This window comes from Scyliorhinus torazame, chromosome 27, assembly GCF_047496885.1.
Source record: "Scyliorhinus torazame isolate Kashiwa2021f chromosome 27, sScyTor2.1, whole genome shotgun sequence".
Lineage (NCBI taxonomy): Eukaryota > Metazoa > Chordata > Chondrichthyes > Carcharhiniformes > Scyliorhinidae > Scyliorhinus > Scyliorhinus torazame.
In genome coordinates, this window is record NC_092733.1 from 38569945 (window position 1) to 38582493 (window position 12549).

Here is a 12549-nt window from a genome sequence, read left to right on the forward strand (position 1 = left end):
TTTACTGTTCCACTCCCAGAGAGACTTCACTCACGAGAGGTAGATAAACTCAGTGTTTACTATCCCACTCCCAGAGTGACTTCACTCACTATAGATACATAAAGTCAAAGTTTACTATCCCTCTCGCAGAGAGACTTCACTCACCAGAGATAGATAAACTCAGTGTTTACTATCCCACTCCCAGAGTGACTTCACTCACTATAGATAGATAAACTCAATGTTTACTATCCAACTCCCAGAGAGAGACTTAACTCACTAGAGACAGATAAACTCAATGTTTACAATCCCGCTCCCAGAGAGAGACTTCACTCACTAGAGATAGATAAACTCAATGTTTACTATCCTACTCCCAGAGAGACTTCACTCACTATAAATAGATAAACTCAATGTTTTCTATCCCACGTCCCAAGAGACTATACTCACTATAGATAGATAAACTCAATGTTTACTCTCCCACTCCCAGAGAGACTTCACTCAGTATAGATAGATAAACTCAATGTTTGCTATCCCACTCCCAGAGAGACTTCACTCACTATAGATAGATAAACTCAATGTTTACTATCCCACTCCCAGAGAGAGACTTCACTCTCTATAGATAGATAAACTCAATGTTTACTATTCCACTCCCAGAGAGAATTCACTCAGTATAGATTGATAAACTCAATGTTTACTATCCCACTCCCAGAGAGACTTCACTCACTATAAATAGATAAACTCAATGTTTACTATCCCACTCCCAGAGAGACTTCACTCACTATAGATCGATAAACTCAATGTTTACTATCCCACTCCCAGAGAGACTTCACTCACTGTAGATAGATAAACCCAATGTTTTCTATCCCACTCCCAGAGAGAGACTTAACTCACTATAGATAGATAAACTCAATGTTTACTATCCCACTCCCAGAGAGAGACTTCACTCACTATAGATAGATAAACTCAATGTTTACTATCCCACTCCCAGAGAGACTTCACTCAATATAGATAGATAAACTCAATGTTTACTATCCCACTCCCAGAGAGACTTCACTCACTATAGATAGATAAACTCAATGTTTATTATCCCACTCCCAGAGAGAATTCACTCACTATAGATAGATAAACTCAATGTTTACTATCCCACCCACAGTTTTTAACATTCTCTCTAATTTTCCCATTGCCGGAATTCTCTCCCATACGGATTGTCTCTTTTCCTTTGCAGGATATGCCGAGTGAGATGAAGACGTTGTTGCTGATTCTGGGATGTCTGAGTGAGTAACATTCATTCAGGACGGTCGGCCATTGTACAACAAATACAATTGTCCACGTTCAGTATCTTCCCCTCAAAACCTCGAGAGGTTCTTCCTGACCAAAGAATTGGTTTGAAAGAGAGAAGTTGTTTTTTGGAGAGGTTTTATTGTAGGGTGTGTATTTAGGAGGGAGTTCAGGACGACAGGAAGGTGGAGAGACTGAGAGCTTTCGGGAAGACAGTTCCCAGCTTGGAATGTTGGGATGAGGTTGTGGCCTTCACTGATTGGGTGACGGGTGTGGATGATGTGATGGGGTGGATGGGTGACATTTGAGGCTCAGGCATCTGGATTATACAGCAAGAGGAGATAATGAGTGGTCTGGGATGATTTGATTTTGTGGATAATTGGGAAAGTTTGCACAATTACCTCAGTTCGAGAATTTGCCTGGGGAGGTGAGGCATTAGAAATAATTGAGGCACTGGAGAGAAGTGAGGCCCTGGAGGCAAGTGAGGCTTTGGAGGGTGGAGAGGTGCTGAAGGAATTTGAGGTAGTGGAGGGAGTTGAGACCCTGGAGGAATATTGGGCACTGGAGGGTGGTGAGCTGCTGGAGGGAAGCATGGCACTGGAGGGAGATGAGGAGCTGGGTGGAGGTGACATACAGGAGATAGGTTGGGAGCTGGAGGGAGAACAAAGAACAGCACTGGACCAGGCCCTTCGGCCCACCAAGCCTGCACCAATCCAGATTCCTTATTTAGACCGACTACATATTGTCCAAATGATCTGTGGCCTCCATTCCCGCCTATTCAAGTGTGTATCGAAATACATGTTTATTTTTTTAAATTTAGTGTACCCAATTCTTTTTTTTTCCCAATTAAGGGGCAATTTAGCGTGGCCAATCCACCTAGCCTGCACATCTTTGAGTTGCGGGGCGAAACCCACGCAAACACGGGGAGAATGTGCAAACTTCACACAGACAGTGACCACGTGCCAGGAGCGAACCTGGGACCTCGGAGCCGTGAGGCAGCAGAGCTAACCCACTGCGCTACCGCGCTGCCTATATCGAAGTACATCTTAAATGTTACCATTGTGCCTGCGTCCACACCTCCACTGGCAACGCATTCCAGGCATCGACCACCCTTTCCCTGCACATCGCACATCGCCCCTGAACTGATCCCTTCTCACCTGGAACCTGTGCCCCCTTGTCATTGAGTCTTCCAGCCTGGGACAAAGCTTCCGACTATTCACCCTGTCTATACCTCGCGATAGTTTGTTGACCTCAATCAGGTGTCTCCACAGCCTCTGTCTTTCCAACGAAAATAATCCGAGTTTATTCCTGATGGCACCTGATAGCTAATAGGCAACATTCTGGGTAAACCTTCTTTGCACCCTCTCCACAGGATCCACGTCCTTCTGGTAGTGTGGTGACCAGAATTGCACGCAATATCCCAAATGTGGCCTAACTAAAGTTTTATACAACTGTAACATGACCTGATAACTCTTGTACTCAAAGAAGGCCGATGAAGACAAGCATGCCATATCCTTTCTTGCCCATGTGATCCACCTGTATTGCCACTTTCATGGAACTATGGACCTGAATGCCCAGATCCCTCTGTATGTCAATGCTACTAAGGTTCTGCCATTTACTGTACAATTCACACTTGAATTTGATCTTCCAAAATGCATCACCTCGCATTTGTCCAGATTGAACTCTATCTGCCATTTCCCTGCCCAACTCTCCAATCTATCTGTATTACAAAGAACAAAGAACAAAGAAACGTACAGCACAGGACCAGGCCCTTCGGCCCTCCAAGCCCGTGCCGACCATGCTACCCGACTAAACTACAATCTTCTACACTTCCTGGGTCCGTATCCCTCTATTCCCATCCTATTCATGTATTTGTCAAGATGCCCCTTAAATGTCACTATCGTCCCTGCTTCCACCACCTCCTCCGGTAGCGAGTTCCAGGCACTACACTACACTACACTCTGCGTAAAAAACTTGTCTCGTACATCTACTCTAAACCTTGCCCCTCTCACCTTAAACCTATGCCCCCTAGGACTTATCCACTCTGTCCATGCCCCTCATAATTTTGTATACCTCTATCAGGTCTCCCCTCAACCTCCTTCGTTCCTGTGAGAACAAACCGAGTTTATTCAACCGCTCCTCATAGCTAATGCCCTCCATACCAGGCAACATTCTGGTAAATCTCTTCTGCACCCTCTCTAAAGCCTCCACATCCTTCTGGTAGTGTGGCGACCAGAATTGAACACTATACTCCAAGTGTGGCCTAACTAAGATTCTATACAGCTGCAACATGACTTGCCAATTCTTATACTCAATGCCCCGGCCAATGAAGGCAAGCATGCCGTATGCCTTCTTGACTACCTTCTCCACCTGTGTTGCCCCTTTCAATGACCTGTGGACCTGTACTCCTCGATCTCTTTGACTTTCAATACTCTTGAGGGTTCTACCATTCACTGTATATTCCCTACCTGCATTAGACCTTCCAAAATGCATTACCTCACATTTGTCCGGATTAAACTCCATCTGCCATCTCTCCGCCCAAGTCTCCAAACAATCTAAATCCTGCTGTATCCTCCGACAGTCCTCATCGCTATCCGCAATTCCACCAACCTTTGTGTCGTCTGCAAACTTACTAATCAGACCAGTTACATTTTCCTCCAAATCATTTATATATACTCCAAAGAGCAAAGGTCCCAGCACTGATCCCTGTGGAACACCACTGGTCACAGCCCTCCAATTAGAAAAGCATCCTTCCATTGCTACTCTCTGCCTTCTATGGCCTAGCCAGTTCTGTATCCACCTTGCCAGCTCACCCCTGATCCCGTGTGACTTCACCTTTTGTACTAGTCTACTATGAGGGACCTTGTCAAAGGCCTTACTGAAGTCCATATAGACAACATCCACTGCCCTACCTGCATCAATCATCTTAGTGACCTCCTCGAAAAACTCGATCAAGTTGGTGAGACACGACCTTCCCTTCACAAAACCGTGCTGCCTCTCACTAATACGTCTATTTGCTTCCAAATGGGAGTAGATCATGTCTCGAAGAATTCTCTCCAGTAATTTCCCTACCACTGAAGTAAGGCTCACCGGCCTGTAGTTCCCGGGATTATCCTTGCTACCCTTCTTAAACAGGGGAACAACATTGGCTATTCTCCAATCCTCCGGGACATCCCCTGAAGACAGCGAGGATCCAAAGATTTCTGTCAAGGCCTCAGCAATTTCCTCTCCAGCCTCCTTCAGTATTCTCGGGTAGATCCCATCAGGCCCTGGGGACTTATCTACCCAACACCTCTTCTTTTTGGATCTCAATGTGACCCAGGCTATCTACACACCCTTCTCCAGACTCAACATCTACCAATTTCTTCTCTTTGGTGAATACTGATGCAAAGTATTCATTTAGTACCTCACCCATTTCCTCTGGCTCCGCACATAGATTCCCTTGCCTATCCTTCAGTGGGCCAACCCTTTCCCTGGCTACCCTCTTGCTTTTTATGTACGTGTAAAAATCCTTGGGATTTTCCTTAACTCTATTTGCTAATGACTTTTCGTGACCCCTTCTAGCCCTCCTGACTCCTTGCTTAAGTTCCTTCCTACTTTCCTTATATTCCACGCAGGCTTCGTCTGTTCCCAGCCTTTTAGCCCTGACAGCCTTTAGCCCTCCGGCCTATAATTACCAGGATTATCCCTGGTTCCATTACATGGATCAGAGGATTTACAGCGCAGAAGGAGGCCATTTGGCCCATCAAGTCTGCACCGGTCTTTGGAAAGACCACCGCACTTAAGCCCTCACTTCCACCCTATTCCCATAACCCAGTAACCCCTCCTAACCTTTTTGGACACTAAAGGCAATTTAGTGGCCAATCCACCTAACCTGCACATCTTTGGACTGTGGGAGGAAACCGGGGCACCCGGAGGAAACCCACACAGACACGTGTTTCCAAAGATGTGCAGGGTCCATTCTTAAGCAAAGGGGCAATATTGGCTATTCTCCAGCCATCGAAAAGGCTGAAGTCTGCAGGGAGTTGTGCGGTGGAGTTTGAAGGGTTTATTGCTGATTCAAGACTTCTGCACGGATGAGTTACTCCAAGATATGGGTGCGCTGGAGGGAGATGAGGAGCTGGAGGGAGGTGAGGCGCTGGAGGGAGGTGAGGAGCTGGAGGGAGGTGAGGAGCTGGAGGGAGGTGAGGAGCTGGAGGCAGGTGAGGTGTTGGAGGGAGGTGAGGTGTTGGAGGTAGGTGAGGAGCTGGAGGGCGGTGAGGTGTTTGAGGGAGGTGAGGTGTTGGAGGGAGGTAAGGTGTTGGAGGGAGGTGAGGTGTTGGAGGTGGGTGAGGAGCTGGAGGGAGGTGAGGTGTTGGAGGGAGGTGAGGTGTTGGAGGGAGGTGAGGAGCTGGAGGGAGGTAAGGCATTGGAGGGAGGTGAGGAGCTGGAGGGAGGTGAGGAGCTGGAGGGAGGTGAGATATTGTAGGGAGGTAAGGTGTTGGAGAGAGGTGAGGCGCTGGAGGGAGGAGAGGTGTTGGAGGGAGGTGACCAACTGGAGGGAGGTGAGGTATTGTAGGGAGGTGAGGTGTTCGAGGGAGGTGAGGTGCTGGAGGGAGGTGAGGTGTTGGAGGGAGGTGAGGTGTTGGAGGGAGGTGAGGTGTTGGAGGTGGGTGAGGAGCTGGAGGGAGGTGAGGTGTTGGATGGAGGTGAGGTGTTGGAGGGAGGTGAGGTGTTGGAGGTGGGTGAGGAGCTGGAGGGAGGTGAGGTGTCGGAGGGAGGTGAGGTGTTGGAGGGAGGTGAGGAGCTGGAGGGAGGTAAGGCATTGGAGGGAGGTGAGGAGCTGGAGGGAGGTAAGGCATTGGAGGGAGGTGAGGAGCTGGAGGGAGGTGAGGAGCTGGAGGGAGGTGAGGTATTGTAGGGAGGTAAGGTGTTGGAGAGAGGTGAGGCGCTGGAGGGAGGTGAGGTGTTGGAGGGAGGTGACCAACTGGAGGGAGGTGAGGTATTGTAGGGAGGTGAGGTGTTCGAGGGAGGTGAGGCGCTGGAGGGAGGTGAGGTGTTGGAGGGAGGTAAGGTGTTGGAGGTTGGTGAGGCGCTGGAGGGAGGTGAGGTGTTGGAGGGAGGTGAGGTGTTGGAGGGAGGTGAGGTGTTGGAGGTTGGTGAGGAGCTGGAGGGAGGTGAGGTGTTGGACGGAGGTGAGGTGTTGGAGGTGGGTGAGGAGCTGGAGGGAGGTGAGGTGTTGGAGGGAGGTGAGGTGTTGGAGGGAGGTGAGGAGCTGGAGGGAGGTAAGGCATTGGAGGGAGGTGAGGAGCTGGAGGGAGGTGAGGAGCTGGAGGGAGGTGAGGAATTGTAGGGAGGTAAGGTGTTGGAGAGAGTTGAGGCGCTGGAGGGAGGTGAGGTGTTGGAGGGAGGTGACCAACTGGAGGGAGGTGAGGTATTGTAGGGAGGTGAGGTGTTCGAGGGAGGTGAGGCGCTGGAGGGAGGTGAGGTGTTGGAGGGAGGTGACCAACTGGAGGGAGGTGAGGTATTGTAGGGAGGTGAGGTGTTGGAGGGAGGTGAGGTGTTGGAGGGAGGTGAGTAGCTGGAGGGAGGTGAGGAGCTGGAGGGAGGTGAGGTGTTGGAGGGAGGTAAGGTGTTGGAGGGAGCTGATGTGTTGGAGGTGGGTGAGGAGCTGGAGGGAGTTGAGGTGTTGGAGGGAGGTGAGGTGTTGGAGGGAGGTGAGGTGTTGGAGGGAGGTGAGGTGCTGGAGGGAAGTGAGGTGTTGGAGGGAGGTGAGGAGCTGGAGGGAGGTGAGGTGTTGGAGGGAGGTTAGGTGTTGGAGGAAGTTGAGGTTTTGGAGGGAGGTGAGGTGCTGGAGGCAAGTGAGGTGTTGGAGGGAGGTGAGGTGTTGGAGGGAAGTGTGGTGTTGGAGGTGGGTGAGGAGCTGGAGGGAGGTGAGGTGTTGGAGGGAGGTTAGGTGTTGGAGGAAGTTGAGGTTTTGGAGGGAGGTGAGGAGCTGGAGGGAGGTGAGGTGTTGGAGGGAGCTGAGATGTTGGAGGGAGGTGAGGTGTTGGAGGGAGGTGAGGTGTTGGAGGTGGGTGAGGTGCTGGAGGGAAGTGAGGTGTTGGAGGTGGGTGATGAGCTGGAGGGAGCTGAGGTGTTGGAGGGAGCTGAGGTGTTGGAGGGAGTTGAGGTGTTGGAGGGAGGTGAGGTATTGGAGGTGGGTGAGGAGCTGGAGGGAAGTTAGGTGTTGGAGGGAGGTGAGGCAGTGGAAGGAGGAGCTCGAGGGAGGCAAGGTGGTGGAGGGGGTGAGGTCGTTCAGGAGACGTTTGGGGGGAGGGAGGGGTTCAGAGGGAGTGTTTTGGGAGGGAGGGTCTGGGTGGAGGGAGGGGTCGGCCGGGGAGTGCCACCCAAGAACCCTGGCAATGCCACCTTGTCCTTTCCCCGATCACCCTGGGAAATTCTCCCCCCCCCCATCCCCTCAGGAGTCATTACGTGTGCTCCATGCGTGTGTGGGCCAGGACTAACGGCACCCTGGCGAGGTCTCCCGGGCATGGCCATTCCCTGGGCACCGGGAGAATCCGGCATCTGGGCATTGAAATCAGCCAGTGGGGGTGAGATCCAGATCATGATGCCTGCCGAGGCTCGCTTGAATCTCACAAGACATTTTGACCGTTGCGTATTTCTGGAGATTCAACAGCCTCGTCCTGACACCAAGTCGCGTGCGATTGGCCACTAAATCTCACCCTCTGCTCCTCTGTCCACAGGTGCTGCCAGACCTGCTGAGTTTACCCAGCATCCTCTGTAATGAAAATTAATCTTTCTAACTCAACCTGGAGTAAACTCAATTAGCCAATCTCCGGTTTGCTCCCACAGACCCAAGTTGTGCCGGTTCGGTGGGATTAGGGGGACAGGGCCCTGGAGGGAGGGTGTTTTTGGCACGTTTACGAGTGCATTCCGGCGCTCACAGCGCTGAGAAAGACCACGCTATCGACCGGGACTCTGCTGTAATCCAGGGCCTCAGTGAGAACACCCCACCGAGGCCGAACTTAATCCCTTTTCCGACACGGAAGAACTCCGCTCGCCAGAACTCCTCAGTGTAAGAGGAGATCGCGACGTCATTTTAAAATGGAGGCCGATCTTTGGACCCTCTGAGTCGGCCCTGGACTGAGCTGCACTTGTCTAAGGATCCAAGGCGGGGAGGTTACATCCTAAAGCCTCGATAGATCAGGTGAGCTGCATATTCGACGGAGGTTAGCTGCCTCACTAATATGCTGACTTGACAAATACTCATCCTGCCCACAATGGGCGGGATGCAGATGGTGATGTTTCGCCAGATCCCGTTAGATCTTGTGAGGTTTTGTGAGCTGGGTAAATCCCGGAAGAGGCCTCTCCTGACATCTACCCTGTTTGTGTGGGACACGGGATCACAGCCGTGTCTGAGATCCGCTTTCACTGAGGAGAATCCCAGTGGATTTCGGAATGATGTCAGCACATCCTGATCATTAGTCAGACCAATGGGCCAGGGATTAAATCCAGGGAAAGGGAGGCTGTGGATCCGACAGAGTGAAACATGGGGAATATCGGGAGATTCCCAGGGGAAGTGAGGTAAAGATCCTGGAAAGTATCGAGGAATCTTGGGTGGGAAATTTAGTGGAACAAGGAGTTGAGGTTTTCAGGTTGAAAGAATGAAAGGAGTCTGCAGTTTGTTGGAGCTGGGGGTCGGGGGTGAGGGTGGGGGGTTCCGGGTACTGGTCTCGGGAAGGAGCAGAGATTCCCGCTTTCATTTCAGGGATTTGATAGCAGAGCAGTGGGTGAAAGGGAGGTTTTTAATGTTTCAATGGAGACGAGTCAGTGTGGAACATTTCCGAAACTTTATCTTTACAATCAACAGATTGCTGCCATTTCCTGTCTGCCGACCCGTGTGTGAATCACACAGTCCTGGACCAGCCATGGAGGAGCACAAACTGTGCTAACACTAACTGTTCTAGTTTTCAATGTGACAACAACCTTCTCACTGGATGGTATAGATTCAACGGGTAAGTCCACGGGAAACTCAATTAAACTCATCAGTGAAACTTCAGAGAAACTGGGATCATTATTCGGAGCAATGGGGCTGGGAGTGAATCCTGGGAAAGGGAAGATGTAGAGCGGGACTCTCCACTCCCGCGCCGAAGTGGCCGCGCCGTTGTGAACGCCGTCGAGGTTCACGACGCCGCGAAACGGCCCCGATCCCGACCGATTCAGGCCCTGACAATGGGCCAGGATCGGAGCCGCGTCATCTACCCGCGCCAGGCCTTGTCGCCCGCGTAAAGGCGGCGCCGCATAACTGGCGTCACCCGCGCATGCGCGGTTGCCGTTCTCTCTCAGAGGAGCATAACACGGGTCTGGGATCTCCTGCCATTTTTACACTTTACCTGAACTGATTACAAATATAATATCAAATAATGAATCAGCGAAAGGAATAAAGAGTTTATTTACCAATCACAATGCTTACCAACACACGAAGAGTTAAATTTCTCCCAGCTACTGCTAATTGGAGCACTTTCCCTACCAGCCAATCAGGTGACTGCTTTGCTGTGATGTCACTCTTCAAGGTAAGTTTTTAAAGTTTAAATCCCCCCTTAGCCTCTGTTGAAAGGTCAACAATTCCAGCCAATCCAATCTCTCCTCCTGACTACAGTTTCTCATTCATAATAATATAAAATACAATCTTTATTATTGTCACAAGTAGGCTGACACACTGCAATGGTGTTACTGTGAAAATCCCTGTGAAAATCCGGCACCTGTTCAGGTACTCAGAGGGAGAATTCAGAATGTCCAATTCACCGAACAGCACGTCTTTTGGGACATGTGGGAGGAAACCGGAGCACCCGGAGGAAACCCACACAGACACGGGGAGAACGTGCAGACTCCGCACAGACAGTGACCCAAGCGGGAATCGAACCTGGGACCCTGGAGCTGTGAGGCGACAGTGCTAACCACTGTGCCACCGTGCTGCCCATGGCAATATCCTCATTAATAATCTCTGTACGTTCTCAAGTCTGATCGCATTCTTCCAAATGCTTCCGCTGGACTTTCCCCTGAATCCTAACGTGTTGGAGGCCGGTCCTGTTCTCTCCAGCACGACACCTGGGAGTCAGCGCCTTGTCTCCAAGGTTACAACAGAGACCGTGTCCCCGAGTGAAACTGCCGCCCTGCTGTCCTCTGTTAATGATGTCACTGCGGGGCCTCCTGCTGAACCTCCACTTTCACACCGAGGTTCAGTAACATGAGGCTCAACCGATCGAAGCCTTCAGCCCAACAGCAGTTCTTCATGGGCTACCCCTGTAGTTAAAAAGGAACCGTGCCAGTCCCGTGTTCATGGAGCTCGTGGTTTGTTATTTTATGTCCCTTTTGGACCGCCCTTTCTGCCGGGCCGATGGATGAGGAGCGGTAAGGACGGTTCTGATGTCAGATGTGTTCCGTTTTTGCAAACTCCTCACTCGTGGAGGGCGTCCTGTTGTCTGTCACCAGAACCTCAGGGATCCCACGGGTGCTGAGCGAGCACCCGAGCTTTTGTACCGTGGCCCTGGATGTCGTTGAGGCCATGTTGTACACGTTACGCTACTTTGAGTGAGCGTCCGCGATGGCAAGAAACATGGACCCCATGGAATGTCTGCGTGCATAGAACATAGAACATAGAACTGTACAGCACAGCACAGGCCCTTCGGCCCACAATGTTGTGCCGAACTAGTCTGAAACTAAGATCAAATCAACCTACTCCCAATCATTCTAGTGCACTCCGTGTGCCTATCCAATAACCGCTTGAAAGTTCCTAAAGTGTCCGACTCCACCACCATAGCTGGGAGTGCGTTCCACGCCCCAACCACTCTCTGAGTAAAGAACCTACCTCGGACATCCCTCCTATGTCTTCCACCATGAACCTTATAGTTATGCCCCCTTGTAACAGCTACATCCACCCGAGGAAAAAGCCGCTGAACGTCCACTCTATCTATCCCTCTCATCATCTTATACACCTCAATTAAGTCACCACTCATCCTCCTCCGCTCCAATGAGAAAAGCCCTAGCTCCCTCAACCTTTCCTCATAAGACCTACCCTCCAATCCAGGCAGCATCCTGGTAAATCTCCTTTGCACCCTTTCCAATGCTTCCACATCCTTCCTATAATGAGGTGACCAGAACTGCACACAATACTCCAAATATGGTCGAACCAAGGTCTTGTACAGTTGCAGCTTAACCTCACGGCTCTTAAACTCAATCCCCCTGTTAATAAACGCTAACACACTTTCTTCACGGCTCTATTCACTTGGGTGGCAACTTTCAGAGATCTATGGACATGAACTCCGTGATCTCTCTGCTCCTCCACATTCTTCAGAACCCTGCCGTTAACCCTGTAATCCAAATTCATATTTGTCCGACCAAAATGAATCACCTCACACTTATCAGGGTTAAACTCCACCTGCCACTTTTCAGCCCAGCTCTGCATCCTATCAATGTCTCTCTGCAGCCTACAACAGCCCTCCACCTCATCCACTACTCCACCAATCTTGGTGTCATCAGCAAATTCCTTCAACTCCATCATAGAACATAGAACATAGAACAATACAGCGCAGTACAGGCCCTTCGGCCCACGATGTTGCACCGAAACAAAAGCCATATAACCTACACTATGCCATTATCATCCATATGTTTATCCAATAAACTTTTAAATGCCCTCAATGTTGGCGAGTTCACTACTGTAGCAGGTAGGGCATTCCACGGCCTCACTACTCTTTGCGTAAAGAACCTACCTCTGACCTCTGTCCTATATCTATTACCCCTCAGTTTAAAGTTATGTCCCCTCGTGCCAGCCATATCCATCCGCGGGAGAAGGCTCTCACTGTCCACCCTATCCAACCCCCTGATCATTTTGTATGCCTCTATTAAGTCTCCTCTTAACCTTCTTCTCTCCAACGAAAACAACCTCACGTCCATCAGTCTTTCCTCATAAGATTTTCCCTCCATACCAGGCAACATCCTGGTAAATCTCCTCTGCACCCGCTCCAAAGCCTCCACGTCCTTCCTATAATGCGGTGACCAGAACTGTACGCAATACTCCAAATGCGGCCGTACCAGAGTTCTGTACAGCTGCAACATGACCTCCCGACTCCGGAACTCAATCCCTCTACCAATAAAGGCCAACACTCCATAGGCCTTCTTCACAACCCTATCAACCTGGGTGGCAACTTTCAGGGATCTATGTACATGGACACCTAGATCCCTCTGCTCATCCACACTCTCAAGAACTTTACCATTAACCAAATATTCCACATTCCTGTTATTCCTTCCAAAGTA

At 50.4% G+C, this 12549-nt stretch overlaps 1 protein-coding gene across 1 annotated transcript in view; it reads left to right on the forward strand.

The window, feature by feature from the left end:
• The first annotated feature begins 1201 nt into the window (after positions 1-1201).
• The window catches only part of LOC140403363 (pancreatic secretory granule membrane major glycoprotein GP2-like), a 71176-nt gene continuing 59828 nt past the window's right edge, over positions 1202-12549 (forward strand). Inside the window, exons 1-2 of the mRNA XM_072491271.1 lie at positions 1202-1250; positions 9107-9251. Coding sequence (XP_072347372.1) covers positions 1205-1250; positions 9107-9251 — 191 coding nt within the window. The 5' untranslated portion in view covers positions 1202-1204. The remainder of the gene's footprint in view (positions 1251-9106; positions 9252-12549) is intronic.